The sequence below is a fragment of the Gymnoscopelus microlampas genome (assembly GCF_963454915.1).
Source record: "Gymnoscopelus microlampas genome assembly, chromosome: 2".
Taxonomy (NCBI): Eukaryota; Metazoa; Chordata; class Actinopteri; order Myctophiformes; family Myctophidae; genus Gymnoscopelus; species Gymnoscopelus microlampas.
The window spans coordinates 41,922,458-41,938,061 of record NC_139939.1 but is presented as its reverse complement, the minus strand read 5'-3'; the positions used below and the strand labels follow the sequence as shown (position 1 = coordinate 41,938,061).

The window sequence follows — 15,604 nt, the reverse complement described above, 5'->3', positions numbered from 1 at the left end:
CTTCAAGAGGTAACAAGTTCTTATTCAAATGCACAAAAACTGTTTTGTTTTTTTATCCCCCACTCCACTCACACAGATGTTTTGGCCTGATTTCCTCAACAGGTGGAGGGAGTTCAAAAGACTAAAGTTCAGAGCTTTGTGTTGAACCCGTCTGCTGCAGGGCTGCTTGGTAAGCACCAGTGGTGGAAGAAGTACTCAAATGTTTTACTTAAGTAAAAGTATCAATACTGCAATGTAGAAATACTTTGTTACAAGTAAAAGTCTGGAATTCAAAATGTACTTGAGTAAAAGTACATTCCCATAATGCTACGATTTCCACACACAGTATCACTTTCTCTTTTATCCCTGTTTTTATGTACTGTAGGCAAGCAAGTGGTTCATATTGACAAGGTGGAGCTGAATTCAGTTGTGCCCCACTCTAAACCAGAGACATTCATCAATATCAGAGGTAACAATTCCTCTCCTCTCCTCTCCTCTCCTCTCCTCTCCTCTCCTCTCCTCTCCTCTCCTCTCCTCTCCATCTCATCCTCCTGTTCCATATTACTTCTCACCCGCCGCTCCCTCTCCTCTCCTCCCCCAGGAAACGTGTTGGCAGACAGCATTGACAACTCCATCAGTGGCGACTCTCTCGGCAGGTTGATCCGGATGCCTGGCGGCTGTGTGGAGCAGAACCTGGCCACCATCACCCTGCCCCTCATAGCCACCCTGTATCTGGACCGGAAGAACGACTGGGACAGTGTCGGGGTGCAGCGCAGGGGCGAGGCCCTCAAATACATCAGTAGAGGTGAGGGAGGGAATGGAGCAACTGGAGTGGGAATTAATTAACCCATTAATTAATGGGTGTATGGGATGCGGCATGTGTTTAGAATTAGGTTTATTTTGTTTAGCCAAATAATCCATGTTGTCTTTATCCCCAGGCTATGAGAATCAACTGGCGTACCGTAAAAGTGACGGCTCTTACCCCCCTTACATGAAGCAAGGCGCCAGTACATGGTAATGTCACAACATTCCATTTTATATTACATTACATTACATTACATTATATAAGTAGAAAGTGTTTTGGAGTGGTCGGTGCACTTTGCATATCATGTGCAGATGCACATGTCCAGATGTAAGCGCCTCCCCTCAATGCTTGCCGGCTGGGGGCGTGTCGCTCCGACACTTTGCACAGGAATGTTACACTGATGAGCGGCGTTCCTCTCCAAAAGTTGAGCTATTTTTACTTGAGCCACCCAGGGCGCTGGACACCCAGGGCGCTGGACACCCAGGGCGCTGGACACCCAGGGCGCTGAAAAGCATCGAAGTGCGGTGCTGGAAAGAGGAGTTCTCTTAGCACGTCATTATCATAGTAGTGCATGGCAGAAAAGTGCTGGCAGGTCAAAAAACTCTTTCTGTGGACATTGGTCATGGCCCCTTAGATGTTATTTTAGGTGAAATGCAGGAGAAATGTTTGAATGATTCAATACAATAACTTTGGTTAACGTTTCAGAATCCTTAGATTTTTCCGAAATAGCAAGAAATAACAGATCAACATGCTCACAACATGTCACACTTCGATGTGTTGTCAGCTTACAAATGGGCTATTTTTGCTACTTGTCGTACAACAAAGTATTTAGGGCTTAAGTTCTATCTAACCTATGATCTATTCAAGTCAGTAAATACCAAAACAACAATATATTAACATATAATAGATGATATGAAATGAATAAATGAATCACGGATGGAATAAAAAAAAACGTTGATTCCTTCAACGGTTTCAGGATCACTGCCTACGTGGTGAAGGTGTTCTCCATGGCTTATTCGGTCGTTGGTGTGGACGAACAGCAGGTGTGTGGCGCTCTGCTCTACCTGCTCCAGCACAAGCAGCAGCCTGTGGGGAGCTTCAAAGAGGACAACCCTGTGTACACTACCACCATGACAGTGAGAGAGACACACACACACACACACACACACACACACACACACACACACACACACACACACACACACACACACACACACACACACACACACACACACACACACACACACCAAAGGACCCTTGGCCTGACCCCACTTTGAGAATTGGTATAGTCAATTAGATTTTTTTCTCCAAAACCTCTCGGTGTGTTTCCAGGGTGGTCTTCGAGGAACAGAGGCAGAGACCACTCTGACAGCCTTCGTCCTCATAGCGCTGGCCGAGGCCCGGGGGTCCGGCATCCAGTGCAGCGGAAACACTGGAGTAAACGTAGAGGTAATGAAGAGAACCTGGTTGACACTGCAAAGCAAAGCAACTATTCTTGTCTGTACATTCTGTAGTGATGATGATGATGAGCATATCTACTCTACCTAGGAATCCACCCTGAAGACAGCCAGGTACCTGAAGAGAAAACTGACCTCGCTGACGAGACCTTACAGCGTAGCCATCGCATCCTACGCCTTGTCTATGTTTAGAGAGCAACTAGACTTTGACCCCAAGGATGCGCTCCTTAGAGCTGCAAATCATGGTACACATGCACTGCACACACACACACACTCATGCACGCACGCATATACGCATGCACGCACGTACGCACTAGGGATGGGACAATAATCGGTATTATCATTTATCGTGGTAAAAAACGCTCACAATAATTTTAATTTATCGTGAAATTCACTAGGATGAATTAGCTTTTGTTGACCTGCAAATTCAGTACCACTCTGACACTTGATAAAACGGACTTGTAAAGAGTGCATTTGGTACGCTCTTGGCTTTGGTTTCACTCTACACAAAGGGATTCGCCTAAAATAGCAGATCTACAAGCTCACAACGCGTTGGCTGTTAAGAGCAATCATTTTTGTCACAATAATCGTGACACGGCATTTTCGAATCGTCACGACCCTAGTACGCACACGCACGCCTTACCACCTTAATCCTGTCTCCCTCTGTGCTCCAGACCACAGCCACTGGCCTGACAGTGAGAACAGGTGGTTTACACTGGAGGCCACAGGATATGCCCTGCTGGCTCTGGTGAAGAACGGCCATATGGAAGAGGCAGCAGCAGCCTTCAACTGGCTCAACGATAAACGTGGCTTCGGAGGAAGCTACGGTCCCACACAGGTACCGCACAACACAATGGAGTCTGCAAGAGAACAGTGTTATTCCTGAAAAAATGCAATGTATGCTTTTAATTGAGTTTCATCACTCAAATGCAGTAGTTCTGGGGCTGTTCTTACCAAGCGGGCCGAGTGGTCCGCCTCGCTGGGGGGCGAGCGTTCCAGGCCAAGTTGGGCGAGTGGTCCCACTGGCCACGCTTGGGGCGAACGGTCCGCAAAGACAATGGGGGCGAGGGTGTTTTGGGGTTCCGGCTACCTCCCAGCTGATGGGTAGTACGTGACATGCATTGTCTATGTCTCTTCCTCTACGTCTTCCTCAGTCCACCATGGTGGTGCTCCAGGCGCTTTCAGAGTACTTGGTCAACAAACCCTCTCAGGACATCAGCCTGCAGGTGGCCCTCAGGGTCCCTGGACGCAGGGAGGTGCGCTACGACTTTGATCCAGAGAGCTCTTATGTGGCACGCTCCTCCAAGGTACTGGTATTCCCATTAAAAAATTATGTCCCAATGACTCACACTTATAGTATAAGAATGTTTCAGCTATTTAGCTAGTGCTTGTATTTGGAGTGACCTACAATGGAGGAACAGGGGTAGGGATTCTGACAGTGGTTGATTGATACGTGTGAATAACAATTCCTTTGTCTCATCTGTGTGTTCTAAGGTGATTTTTTTTGTTTCTATTTGAAGAACAACTGTGCTTTACATCCATGTGTTTTGCCTATATTTTCCTCCTTGTTCTTACTAGGTGCCTCTTGGAGATGACCTTGAGATAGAGGCTCGAGGAAATGGACAGGGAATACTTGAGGTATGAGCTTTTCTTTTTATATAGTTACCACTGCTGTCACTGGAAAAACTACGTTGTAACTCCAACCTCCAACTCCATCCACTGTAGAATCACTTCAGAAACACTGAATCGCTTCAGTGATTCAGTGCATCTACACTTTGTTTCATAATGATTATACTAATCACGTTTTCTTGGTTATCTTCCCATTCTTTTGCACCTGTCGATATTTCCTGACAACATGGCAACAGGTAGTGACCTACTACAACCAGGTGCATGATGTGGACGAGAATAGCGCCTGCAAAGACTTTGAACTGAGTGTTGCCATTGAAGAATCCAGCCGTAAGAATACAGCCCCCACATTTGCAATGCATGGCAACTTTTAAAGCTGCAATCCTGAAATAAAATGAAATAAAATGAAATAAAACGTTGTTTTGACCAGTCTGTATGGTAAAGTATGTTAATACAATATCATTAATACAACTGTGGTGGTTGTAGTTGGTCTACCTGCTCTTCTATTGAGCAATGTATATCTGTATTAGCTCAGCAGTAGAAATGCCGGCGATTCCGCTGTTTTCGGAGTTGGACGTAAAAGTTAGGTATTGCGGCTTTAAATGCTGTGACCAATGTACAATGTACACATGAATGTGCATTCAAGTTGCCAGAAGAAGTTACCTTACCTTGGAAGATGAAGCAATGATTCGCTGTTTCTATCCCATCTTTATAGAGAAACGTCCTGCAGATATTGTGAAATCCTACGAGATCACCATCCGTGTGAGGTGAATAGTTGTCTGTGTTTTGTTTTGTCAGCTCCATCTAAAAAAGAGATTTACATGAATGCATATGCTTCTTTCTGTACACATACACTCATACAGTAAACACTACTATTTGTCTACTGTTCTTCTACTACTACTGCTGTTGCACAGAGCAGTTGCATTTGAATAGTTTCAGGTTAAGCATCTTTGCATTTATTTCTCTCTGCCACAGAGCGTTAGCACCAAGAGATGTCAGAATGGTGGTTCTGGATGTCAGTCTGCCTACTGGATTCACACCAGAAAATTCTGACCTGGAGATGGTAAAAAACGTACACTACTGCCTCTTATGGCTGTAATGGCTCTTTATGCCCACTAGATGGCTTGTGTTGTACATTATGACTACAATATGAAACTGTGTGTGTGTGTGTGTGTGTGTGTGTGTGTGTGTGTGTGTGTGTGTGTGTGTGTGTGTGTGTGTGTGTGTGTGTGTGTGTGTGTGTGTGTGTGTGTGTGTGTGTGTGTGTGTGTCTGTCTGTCTGTCTGTCTGTCTGTCTGTCTGTCTGTCTGTCTGTCTGTCTGTCTGTCTGTCTGTCTGTCTGTCTGTCTGTCTGTCTGTCTGTCTGTCTGTCTGTCTGTCTGTCTGTCTGTCTGTCTGTCTGTCTGTCTGTCTGTCTGTCTGTCTGTCTGTCTGTCTGTCTGTGTCAAATCAGCTGACCAACTCAGTGGATCGTTACATCAGCAACTTCCAGGTTGTGGACAACCTGAGTGACAGAGGCTCCCTCATCATCCATCTCTTCAAGGTGATAAACTCCCACAGGCTGCCATGGCAACCACTGAGGCCAAATGCCTAATGTATCTAGCTTCAAGAGCGAGAGACATAGATACCAGAAGTTTAGCTTCATTTTTCAAGTATGTATAGCATGCATTAACCACTTTCAACCTGGTGTTCGTATTTTGGGCATGTCATTATAGGCCAACATTATGAGCTTGTTATGAGCTTGTAGATCTGCTATTTTTGCCACACAAAATTCATATGACTAAGTATCTTAACTCTACCACCGCACTCTGACAACTCAGCGGTATCCAAAAAAAAAACGATTCAACAAATCAAACCCCCAAATCAAGTCCATATTTTTCCATATGCCTCATATTGACAAGATGTAAAACGTTTCGGCTATCCAGCCCTCACTGCAGTGAAGGCTGGATATCCGAAACTTTTGTAATCTTGCCAATATGAGGCATATGGAACAATATGACTAAGTATCAAACAGGGCTTAAGTCATTAATATTTTGGTGTGCGAATGTTAATTAAATGCACATTTATTGGGATAAGTTGTTGATCCCAGAGGGCAAATGTAGTGTTTTTGCTGAGCAGTCTGAGCACACAGAACCAGGCACATATCCTTTCCTGGGGTTAGAGAGAGTATATTTCCAAAATGTAGATGGTCTCAGTAACCTAAGTCTGAGCTGGTGTTTGCTTTGCATGTACCTACTGTACTCTCTCAGGTGTCTCACAGAGAGCCAGAGATCCTGACCTTTAGGCTGCAGCAGAACTTCAAGGTCGGCCTCCTCCAGCCCTCCTCAGTCACCGTCTATGAGTATTATAACCCGGGTGAGTTTCATTCAAAAAGCATCATACAACATACATACAAACATACATACGGTACCCAGACCTTTTCCATGCAAAACCAAGGTTGATGACAGAATAATTAGTTTTTTGACCACTTGAACCTTAACATCCCTATTTTGGGGGAACATTCGCTGAAAAAATGGCAACCTCATGGAGCTTGTAAATCTGCTATTTTCGGTGAAGATAGTGTAGAGCAAAAACGGGAGCAGATTCCCAAGGGCTCTCCCTTGGGAATCTGGTCAGCTATGTATAGTTCGGTCACAATGTTTTTTTCCACAATGAGTGTAACATTAGAGCAATTCATACATAGCAAATGAAAGAAATGAAATACGCAAGGAATGTTTAAAATGTCATGTTTTAACTTCACTTTTAAAACATGCCATGGTCCCTTGAACATGTATGTGTTATAACAAAGAGATGAAGAGAAATAAGCTGAGATAGAAAGGGTGTATGTTGTATTGTTTTTCTTTGTCTTTTGAAAAGATTAACAAGTACAACTACACTGAAAGAACCTGTATGCCATTGTGTCTCGAGGTCTTGGTGTGACCTGGGTTATTCTGAATGCTCAAAGTTGCCACACTGTCCTCCTGTCTTCATCAGACCACCGCTGCAGTCGCGTGTACACCCCCGGAGAGGACAAGAACGAGCTGTCTCAGATCTGCAGGGACAACGTCTGCCGCTGCACACAGGGTTGGGCTTGGGTTTGATTCAGTCTCATTTATTGCAGTGGCTTGATTTTTTTTTAAATGAATTAATCTCTGGAACCCCGATCTACACTGAAAAGTCCTCAGTGTTTCTTTAACTCTCTCAGAGTTACAGATCGACCTCCAACTCATCAAGGACTGATTTATTGGACGACTTCAGATGTGAAGATGCATTTCAGACTTCATTTGGAACACATTAATCACAAATTGAATCATCAGCCATGGACCGTACATTGAAACTAATGTGCAATTCATTACACATGGATCACTCACTGAACATGCTAGTGTTCACAAGGGCCATGTTATACCCTTTATTCTTCTTTTTTAAATTACATTGTTCATGCTGATCAGCTTTTATTCTGAAGATGAGCATGTGTGCATGTTATTTGGTTGTTGTCTCAGCCTTTTGTTCTTGTGTTTCTTAGGTGACTGCTGTGTCTCCAAGAGTGACAGCCAAACCTTCACCTCTGAAATCATGGAAGCATTTGCCTGCAAGACCTTACACCATGGTACGATGGTACATGCACGACACGTGCGCACATGCACATGCACACGCACGCACGCACGCACGCACGCACGCACGCACGCACGTACTTTGACAATGACATTTTCAGATGAGCAACATGATAATCTTCTATTATGTGCTGACACAGAGTTTCTTGACTAGTACTGTGTCTAATATCTGGTCCTGTTCTGTAGTCTATCAGGTCAAAGTGCTGAGTCTCAACCAGAGTTTCTACGACAGATATGAAATGGAGATCACACGGTTGATCAAGTTGGGTAAGTCTGCAATAATTCATCATCATGACGCACGCACGCACGCACGCACGCACGCACACACACACACACACACACACACACACACACACACACACACACACACACACACACACACACACACACACACACACACACACACACACACACACACACACACACACACACACAAATCCATGCTAAAAAAGTGTTTTGTTTAAGTGTGCTTTAAAATATCAACAATTTCAGCCACCCTCAGATCTTCTGGGAGGCCATTGCAGCAGCTCGGACCACAGTGTGGATATTATACGTCATCATATGGTTTAGTTCTAGTTTTTGGAATAAGGAAAACTGAGGACCTGAGGGATCTAGTTTTTTCATATCATGTCATGTCCTCATTAATAGAATATTCAATGCTTTATTATTTTACTCATTCCTCCATTCTGTCTGCTTCCTATCTGCTCGTCTCTCTCCCTGTCCTCCTTCCAGGTGAGGAGGCTGGGGTGGAGGTGGGCCAGAGAAGAATTTTCATGTCTAATGGAGGCTGCAGAGAAGGCCTGAGCCTACAGCAGGGCTCCCAATATCTCATCATAGGCCCCAACGAAGACTTGTGGAACGTAGACAGCACCACCAGCAGGTGATAAGGACAAAGGACAGGCACATGGAAGTTGAACCTAATTTATGCTTTGGAGGGAAAAGTGTTGCTTTGACAGAAATCATGTTTATTTTTCAGTGACAATGATGTCCTTTTTTGCCAAAACATAAATCAGGCTGTAAATTTAAATTATTATTTCACACACATGCACACATGAATGAACGAACGAACGCACACGCACAAGCACACACACACACACACACACACACACACACACATATGAACGAACAAACCAATCCACGCACCCTTTCTGTCTCTCACACTTTCTCCCTCTCTCACTCTGTCAGGTTTAATTACATGTTGGGGAAGAACACCTGGGTTGAACGCTGGCCTTCATCTGCAGAGTGCTCCAGCAACCCCAGCCTCCAGCCCAAATGCACCGCACTGCAAGAGGCCGCACAGCAGCTGTCAGTCACTGGCTGCAGGACATAAAGGCATGTACTCACTAGACATCAGTCTCTGTCTATGCGGATGATATTGTCCTATAGTTCTGTTCCTAAACATCATTCTCTGTGTATGCCATTCTGTTATTTAGGATGATTTTATCCTAGTTCTGTTTCTTTGGAATTTAGTCGTTTCAATATGGAGCCTTGAAGAGCGTGAGACTATGGAAGGTTTTTCATCACACACTGTGAAAGATTGAGCTGTTCATGTTGCCCAATTTATTGAAAAGAATATCACATTGTCACTTGTACCATTATTACTGTCTCCTATACTGTCACCTACAGTATACTGTCTACATTGACCATTGACATGTACTAAGGAGTGCACTGTTTGTGGTGTCATTAAAATGAGCCTTTAAATGTCAGTATATAACCTTGTTCTTTGGTTTATCAGGGTTTGTAGTTTAACATTAGAACTAATATTCAGTTACAATGAAACCAAAGCACTGTGAATTCTCAAACCATTTTAAGTCAATTCATCATAGCAGGAATCTCAGGGTATGTTCAACCAATACGAATGACAAGAAATTATATAATACAACTTTATTCATGCGGTTCCATTTGTATAACACTTTTATAATGACATGTAATGAATTAATATCCGCCGTCTTGCATTTGGCCCTTTCTTTTGAGGGTAAAATGCCAGCTTGTCAAAGTTGCGTTGTAGTTGATATGCATTAAAATAGTAAAAATAGTCACACCAACATTGCTCTTGTGAAGCAGTGTTGTTCTTATTGGTGAAGCTTATAAAGAACGCTATGTTATTTTAGAGACAAGCCTGCTATACACTGCTATACTATTTGCGTTGCCAAACTTCCTCTCATGGAGGATTGGGGCAGCAAAAACCCAACCCAACAAATCGTAACCTTTTGATTGACTGGTGATACAAGACAAGTCATTCCACAGCTTGGAAGCAAGGAAGGACAAAGGTCTAGGTAGGACACTTGGAGCAATGGCCCGGGTCTTGCAGGGAAGGGAGGGACAGATGTCCTACATTAGATGTTGCGGGAAGAGGTGTAGGGGACAGGGTGGATCATATCCTGAAGGTAAGCGGGTGCCGTTCCCTTGATTGCCATGTACATATAGGTCATCACCAGTGTTTTGAATTGGAAGTGGACAGAAAGTGGAAGCCTGTTGTATGTGTTGTATTTAAACCTTTGTGTGTGTGCTGTATACTGTATAATACTTTGGAAGTCTCCTGATCCAGGCCTCTGAAAAAGAAACACAACAAATGATAATAAATTATAGCCTTCAGTCTGTGTAATCTCAGCCTCTATGCTTGAGGCTGAGGTCCAGGTCTAAGTCAGTTGTAGTGTCTCAGATATCTCACCAGGGAGCATCATTGGACCTTTTCAATTTGACCACACCATAGTGGACATCCTTCTGTCTCTGGGGGCGTGGTGGTTGGACGGTGGAATGGAGGGGCGCTTTATGGTTCTTAGAGCGAGTGAAGTGGACGGTGGAGTAGTGAACATCCTTCTGACCCTGGGGCTGTGGTGGTTGGACGGTGAAAAAGTGGGGCTCTTCCTGGTTCTTCTTATAGCGAGTGAAGTGGACGGTGGAGTAGTCAACATCAGCTTGCTGTTCCATTTGAGCTGTAGAGGCAGAGCTGCTACTGGCCAAAGGTAGGAAGATCTCAAAATCTGAGTCTGAGTCAGAGTCAGAGTTGTTCTGAGGGAGAGAGAGAGAGACATAAAAAATTACCTCAAATAATTATTTTCTATCAATTTCCAATTTCTGACCCTAATCTGACCTTAAAAGTGTCTACCTCCTCGCCGAGTCCAATTCATTGACAGTTGATCAGGAATGTGACTGAATATTGACACTTTTTAAAAGTGTGATTTTATATGGAAGTTCAAGAAAACATTGATAATGTGTATTCATGTATTTATGTAAGACCGTCACTCCAGAATCGGAGAATTTGTACTGCGGAATTCAGCGGACCAACACTTCCTGGTAAATCTTCCAGTGGAAGAATATACTAGGCTCGCTCCAGGACCCAAACGGTAAGCCGTTTCAAACACTGTTCGGCTCTCCTTGGGCTATGACCTACCTGTACTGTGGTTTTCGCTGTTCGTACTGGTGGTACAGTGTCGGATGGCTGCCTGGAGGCCCTCTTTCGTCTATGGATGAAAGACTCCATTTTAGGTGAGTCTGTGATTTAACAAGTACATTTTTAAAGTGTAAAGGGAAAACTAAATTCATTACCTGACCCACAGAAAGACAACGACGGCTATGATGAGGAGAACAACTATGGGGACTCCTGAAGCTGCAGCTATTTTCATCCATGGTATTTGTATCCATGGTGCTGGGGATCAGGTACTCAGTTTAAAACACTCACAGTAAATGAGAGCCTGACTCATACAACACTTTATGAATCTATATCGAACAATATTGAGAAAATCATTCATACTGTACAACATATTTGCTGATGAAAATCTAGTAATAATTGGGTGTATAAGTGGGTGAGCGAATGAATGAATGAATTAATAGTTGGCTATTCGTTACCTGCTACAACGTTCAAAAGGAAGGTAGAATTCCTACCACCTATTGTGTTTTGGATTAAGCAATAGTAAAGTCCACTGTGGACAGGTTGAATATTAGGGATGGTGAAGTTCTGTCCAGTAGCTTTTGGTTTGTCTTCATTCTGGTGGTACCAGGTGTAATTGATCACTGGTGGGTTGGCATCACTGCTGCTGCAAGTCAGAGTCGCTGAACTGCCCTGCTCTATTACACCAGACAGACTCACAGACACTGAGGGGTTCTTAGGGGCATCTGGAGAGCAAGGTATAGAAACACAACTCATAAATGTTTGGCTGAACATTTTTACCATGCTCACAATACTGCTTCTCTATTCAGTAAAACAGTGTATTGACTTGCAGTGTATGGCTTTACCACTGATGCCATTGGGTAAACTTAAAGTGTTTTCTGTACTTACATTGGACATCGATAAAGATGAAGAGTGATTTTAACTGTCCGTATTTATTTGAAGATTGACAATGGTACGTCCCGCTGTCCTTAGAGCTGATGGAGGGGAAGCGATATGTTTCATCTGGTCCACGATGTAGTATTGTGTTCTCCTTGTACCACCAAAAAAAAATCGGGTTGGCATCACTTTTACAAGTCAGAGTCACTGGACTACCCTCGTTTATCACAGCAGAGGGTCTCACTGATAATGAAGCGGTCTTGGGACCATCTGCAGAACATGATATTAACATAGATATAGAACACATAGAACTTTAATCACTTAAAACCTATATACTTTATTGTACATCAAATAGCAAAAATATCATTATGCTGTACTTTGTTGTATGTCAAATAGTGAAAATATCAGATCTACAAGCTCACAACACATTTTGTTGCGATGCATTGTGAGCCTGTAGATCTATTTTTGCCTAATATCAGATGAAATGCCAGGAATAGAGACGAAGGTTCATGTGAGAAAACTAGAATACTGCATTGTGGTTGTTTGCATCCATGGCAACCAGTTGCCGTTTACAGTGTCGGTGTCTGTCCAGAGTCATTATTATAGAATGTAGTGAATGAAGACTTAGAAGGAATTGTTTTGTGAAGTCACAGTGAATCCAAGTGGATGTTGTGCCAAATGTCATGAAATTTAAAATATCACATTCACGGGGTTGGGACAGAAGGATGGACGGACAACTTGGAAACATTATGCCTCCAGCCGCAGCTATTGCCAGTAGAGGCATGATAAAAATATATTTCTATATTGTGTGGGGATACTTGTAGTCTGAACTAGCCTGATTATCAGACTGAAGCAAGAGAGGCAGTCTACTCAGAGAGTGGGCAGGGTCTATGGTCTGGATCCAGGCTAAGTCTGACCGTCAGTGAAGCATGCTTTCTGAACACCTTGGGTAGTGGGCTATTCCAGGTGGTCAGGAAATGTGAAAGTGTAATGTGCTCTACATCCTCTGTAAGTGCTGTGGAGCATGACAACTTCAGACATCAGTGGAATTGTTCAGTGATCACTAGAGTAGCTGGACTGAATAGCTCAGCAAAACCACTCTGTAGATACATAAATAAAACTATAGTTGACAATCAGGCCATTTGTTCATACCTTGTCATTGATAACATTTTTATTTCACTCACATTGGACAGTAATGTGGGTGCCGGTAGAGTTCTTTGATCCCAACCCATTTTTTGCTTTACAGACATACTCTCCAGTGTCAGAGGTTTGGATGGAATGGAAGATGAGCTGTGATTCACCACTAGAATTGAGGGCTTGATCTTCATGGATCTTGAACCAACTGAACACAGCTGGTGGGAAGGCCTCACTTGTGCAGCTCAGAGTCACTGAACTGCCCTCCACTACTTCACCAGACACTAACACGAAGGCGGTCTGGGGAGCATCTAATTCGGAATGATATTTTTTGAGAAGAGTGAATAGACACAATTATTCTTGGGCAAAGATGCAAAGGATACAAAGATGTGTATATTATTACATTGAAGAATACTGAGAACCATTATTTATTTTAGTCTAGGACGGTCTTGTTTAATTCAGGTTGAGAAACTAACCCACAGTATTTTTATTATGATGATTCAATGCATGAACAGCACAAATACAAAATAAAAATCTACTCACATCTGACAGTGAGAGTTTCTGTGGTACCTGGACCTATGAGCCCTTCTGGACCTTTGACAGCACAGGAGTAGTTTCCTGCATGCTGACTGCTGACTGGACCTAGAACCACATAGTTCTGTTGGCTCTCTGTGTGGGGTAGAACCTGTCCATCCTGGTACCAGATGTAGGTGGAGTTGTCATTCAGAAACCACTCAAACCAGTCTGTATCACAGGTCAGTGTCACATTCCATCCTTCTGTCACTAAAGGAGTCATCGTCACCCGCAGGTCTAGAGGGTCCCAGAAATAAATAAGAAACGTGATTTTTGTCAAAATAGCCTTTGGAGAATCTAATTTGAAACTAGAAAGGTAGTACTGAGTGCACATCTATGCCAGGAGGCATTTCCTACCCTACCCGCCTCCATCGTTCTGACCGACTGGGCCATGCAATGACAATGCTGTGCACAACTGCACATGTATGAAAAGGCACAAGGTAATAGGGCCATGATAATGGATTAGGGATGGGACGATATGAAAATTACATTATTGTGGCAAAAATAATTGCGACAAACGATGTTATCACGATAATTATTTCGCCACAAATAGCAGATCTACAAGCTCGCAACTCGTTGCGAGCTTGTAGATCTGCTAATTTTGGCGAATTGATTCGTGGTGAGAGAAATAAGAGCGTACCAAATGCACTCCGCACAGGTCCGTTTTATCAAGTGGGGTTTAAGTGGTACTGAAGTTGCAGCTCAACAAAAGCTACTTCATCCTAGTAGTGTATGACGGAGGACAATTTCATGATCAATTAAAATCTCAATACAATTATAGTGAGCGGGTTTTTTATCACCGATAAACGATAATTACGATTATCGTCCCATCCCTATCACGGATGTTGATTGTTAATTCCTTGTGTCAATTATGTTGGTACATGGTGGAATCGTAATAAAAATCTACGCAGGAATTTCTTCTACGGTGGCCACATATCTGTCCAAACTACCATAAAATGGTAAAGTAGTTAGAAAATGCAGCTAAAGTGTGTCAACCAGCTGATAGGTCAGTCTGTGAAAGTATTACAAACTAAAGGGACCAGCATGTGTGTTTTACACAATGTACTGCACATGGCTCATAAAATGGGCCAAACTCATATTTTGACAGCACTCGCATCTTTGCACTCTATGGGAAGAATACAAGGACAAGTATCAGGACACAGTCATAAGCCAAATTAAACTGTGATTTGAGATTCAATGCATGAACAGCACAACTTAGCAAAAACATACTCACATCTGACGGTGAGAGCTTCTTCAGAAGTTCTGAGATCCTCTCGACCTTTGACAGCACAGGAGTAGTTTCCTGCATGATGACTGCTGACTGGGTCTAGAACCACATAGTTCTGTTGTCTCTCTGTGTGGTTTAGAACCTGTCCATTCTGGTACCAAATGTAGGTGGGGTTGTCAGTCGGAGAACAGTCTGTGTTACAGGTCAGTGTCGCCTTCTGTCCTTCTATCGCTGTGGAAGGAGTCATCGTCACCCGCAGGTCTAGAGGTGCCATAAAAAAGACGGGTAAAAAGAAGAGGAAGAAAAAAATCACGATGATTGTAGTCACAATTGATTAATTCATTTACTAGTCTGCTGGGTGTTTCAATTTAGATTAAACAGTACCTGTGACATTCAGAATTGTACCAGGTAAGCTATTCCCCCATTTGAATAAGTAGCTTGTGAATATGAAGCGATATTCAGCTGAATCACTCTTTCTCAGCTTCGTGATTCTAAGAGTGGAGAGGTGTTGTGTTTCAAGGTATTGGACACGATCCATGTATCCGGAGACTGTTTTTAAGTCCTTAGGTTTCTCATAATCGCGATTCTCATAATCGAGATCAGGGACAAACCAGAATGTTGAGACTTTAGGATTATCATAAGTATACACATACATATTGTATGTGCAAGAAATGTCCACTGATGAGCCCTTCAATGCACAAATCTTCTTTTCCGTATAAGACACTTTGTTGCAGCTTGAACCACTGACGCCTGAAAGACACAATTAAGCACAAGTTAGAATTGTTGAATTTCATGCCATAAGACAGAAAACATTATTTATGTGTTGGGATCCTAAGTGGTGCTGTATTGCTGAGAAAAAAAGCCAGAGTAGGGTTTGGTTCCATGTAAGGTCACTAAGCCCCCAGAACTACGGTAGAACAGTGAAGCGGCCAAGCCTGGTGGTCA

The 15,604-nt window shown here is 43.1% G+C and overlaps 2 protein-coding genes across 2 annotated transcripts in view; one reads left to right on the top strand and one right to left on the bottom strand.

The window, feature by feature from the left end:
- LOC311055300 (venom factor-like) overlaps positions 1-8,994 on the top strand; it is a gene marked incomplete at its 5' end in the record, with an annotated part of 39,694 nt that extends 30,700 nt beyond the window's left edge. The window contains 20 exons of the mRNA XM_084071430.1: positions 103-169; positions 365-448; positions 581-784; positions 918-993; positions 1,761-1,920; positions 2,117-2,233; positions 2,333-2,486; positions 2,916-3,079; positions 3,396-3,548; positions 3,820-3,879; positions 4,107-4,197; positions 4,583-4,634; positions 4,843-4,930; positions 5,321-5,410; positions 6,117-6,222; positions 6,841-6,930; positions 7,370-7,453; positions 7,644-7,724; positions 8,190-8,337; positions 8,643-8,994. Of these exons, the coding sequence (XP_083927556.1) occupies positions 103-169; positions 365-448; positions 581-784; positions 918-993; positions 1,761-1,920; positions 2,117-2,233; positions 2,333-2,486; positions 2,916-3,079; positions 3,396-3,548; positions 3,820-3,879; positions 4,107-4,197; positions 4,583-4,634; positions 4,843-4,930; positions 5,321-5,410; positions 6,117-6,222; positions 6,841-6,930; positions 7,370-7,453; positions 7,644-7,724; positions 8,190-8,337; positions 8,643-8,787 (2,214 nt within the window). The 3' untranslated portion in view covers positions 8,788-8,994. The remainder of the gene's footprint in view (positions 1-102; positions 170-364; positions 449-580; positions 785-917; positions 994-1,760; positions 1,921-2,116; positions 2,234-2,332; positions 2,487-2,915; positions 3,080-3,395; positions 3,549-3,819; positions 3,880-4,106; positions 4,198-4,582; positions 4,635-4,842; positions 4,931-5,320; positions 5,411-6,116; positions 6,223-6,840; positions 6,931-7,369; positions 7,454-7,643; positions 7,725-8,189; positions 8,338-8,642) is intronic.
- Positions 8,995-10,124: 1,130 nt separating this feature from the next.
- LOC311055289 (B-cell receptor CD22-like) lies at positions 10,125-13,654 on the bottom strand (the record flags this gene model as incomplete). Its single annotated transcript, XM_084071421.1, has 7 exons — positions 10,125-10,469; positions 10,852-10,921; positions 11,007-11,106; positions 11,307-11,573; positions 11,737-11,994; positions 12,909-13,169; positions 13,402-13,654. 7 exons carry the CDS (start codon positions 13,652-13,654, stop codon positions 10,125-10,127), a joined length of 1,554 nt encoding a protein of 517 aa, XP_083927547.1.
- Between the last annotated feature and the right edge of the window lie 1,950 nt (positions 13,655-15,604).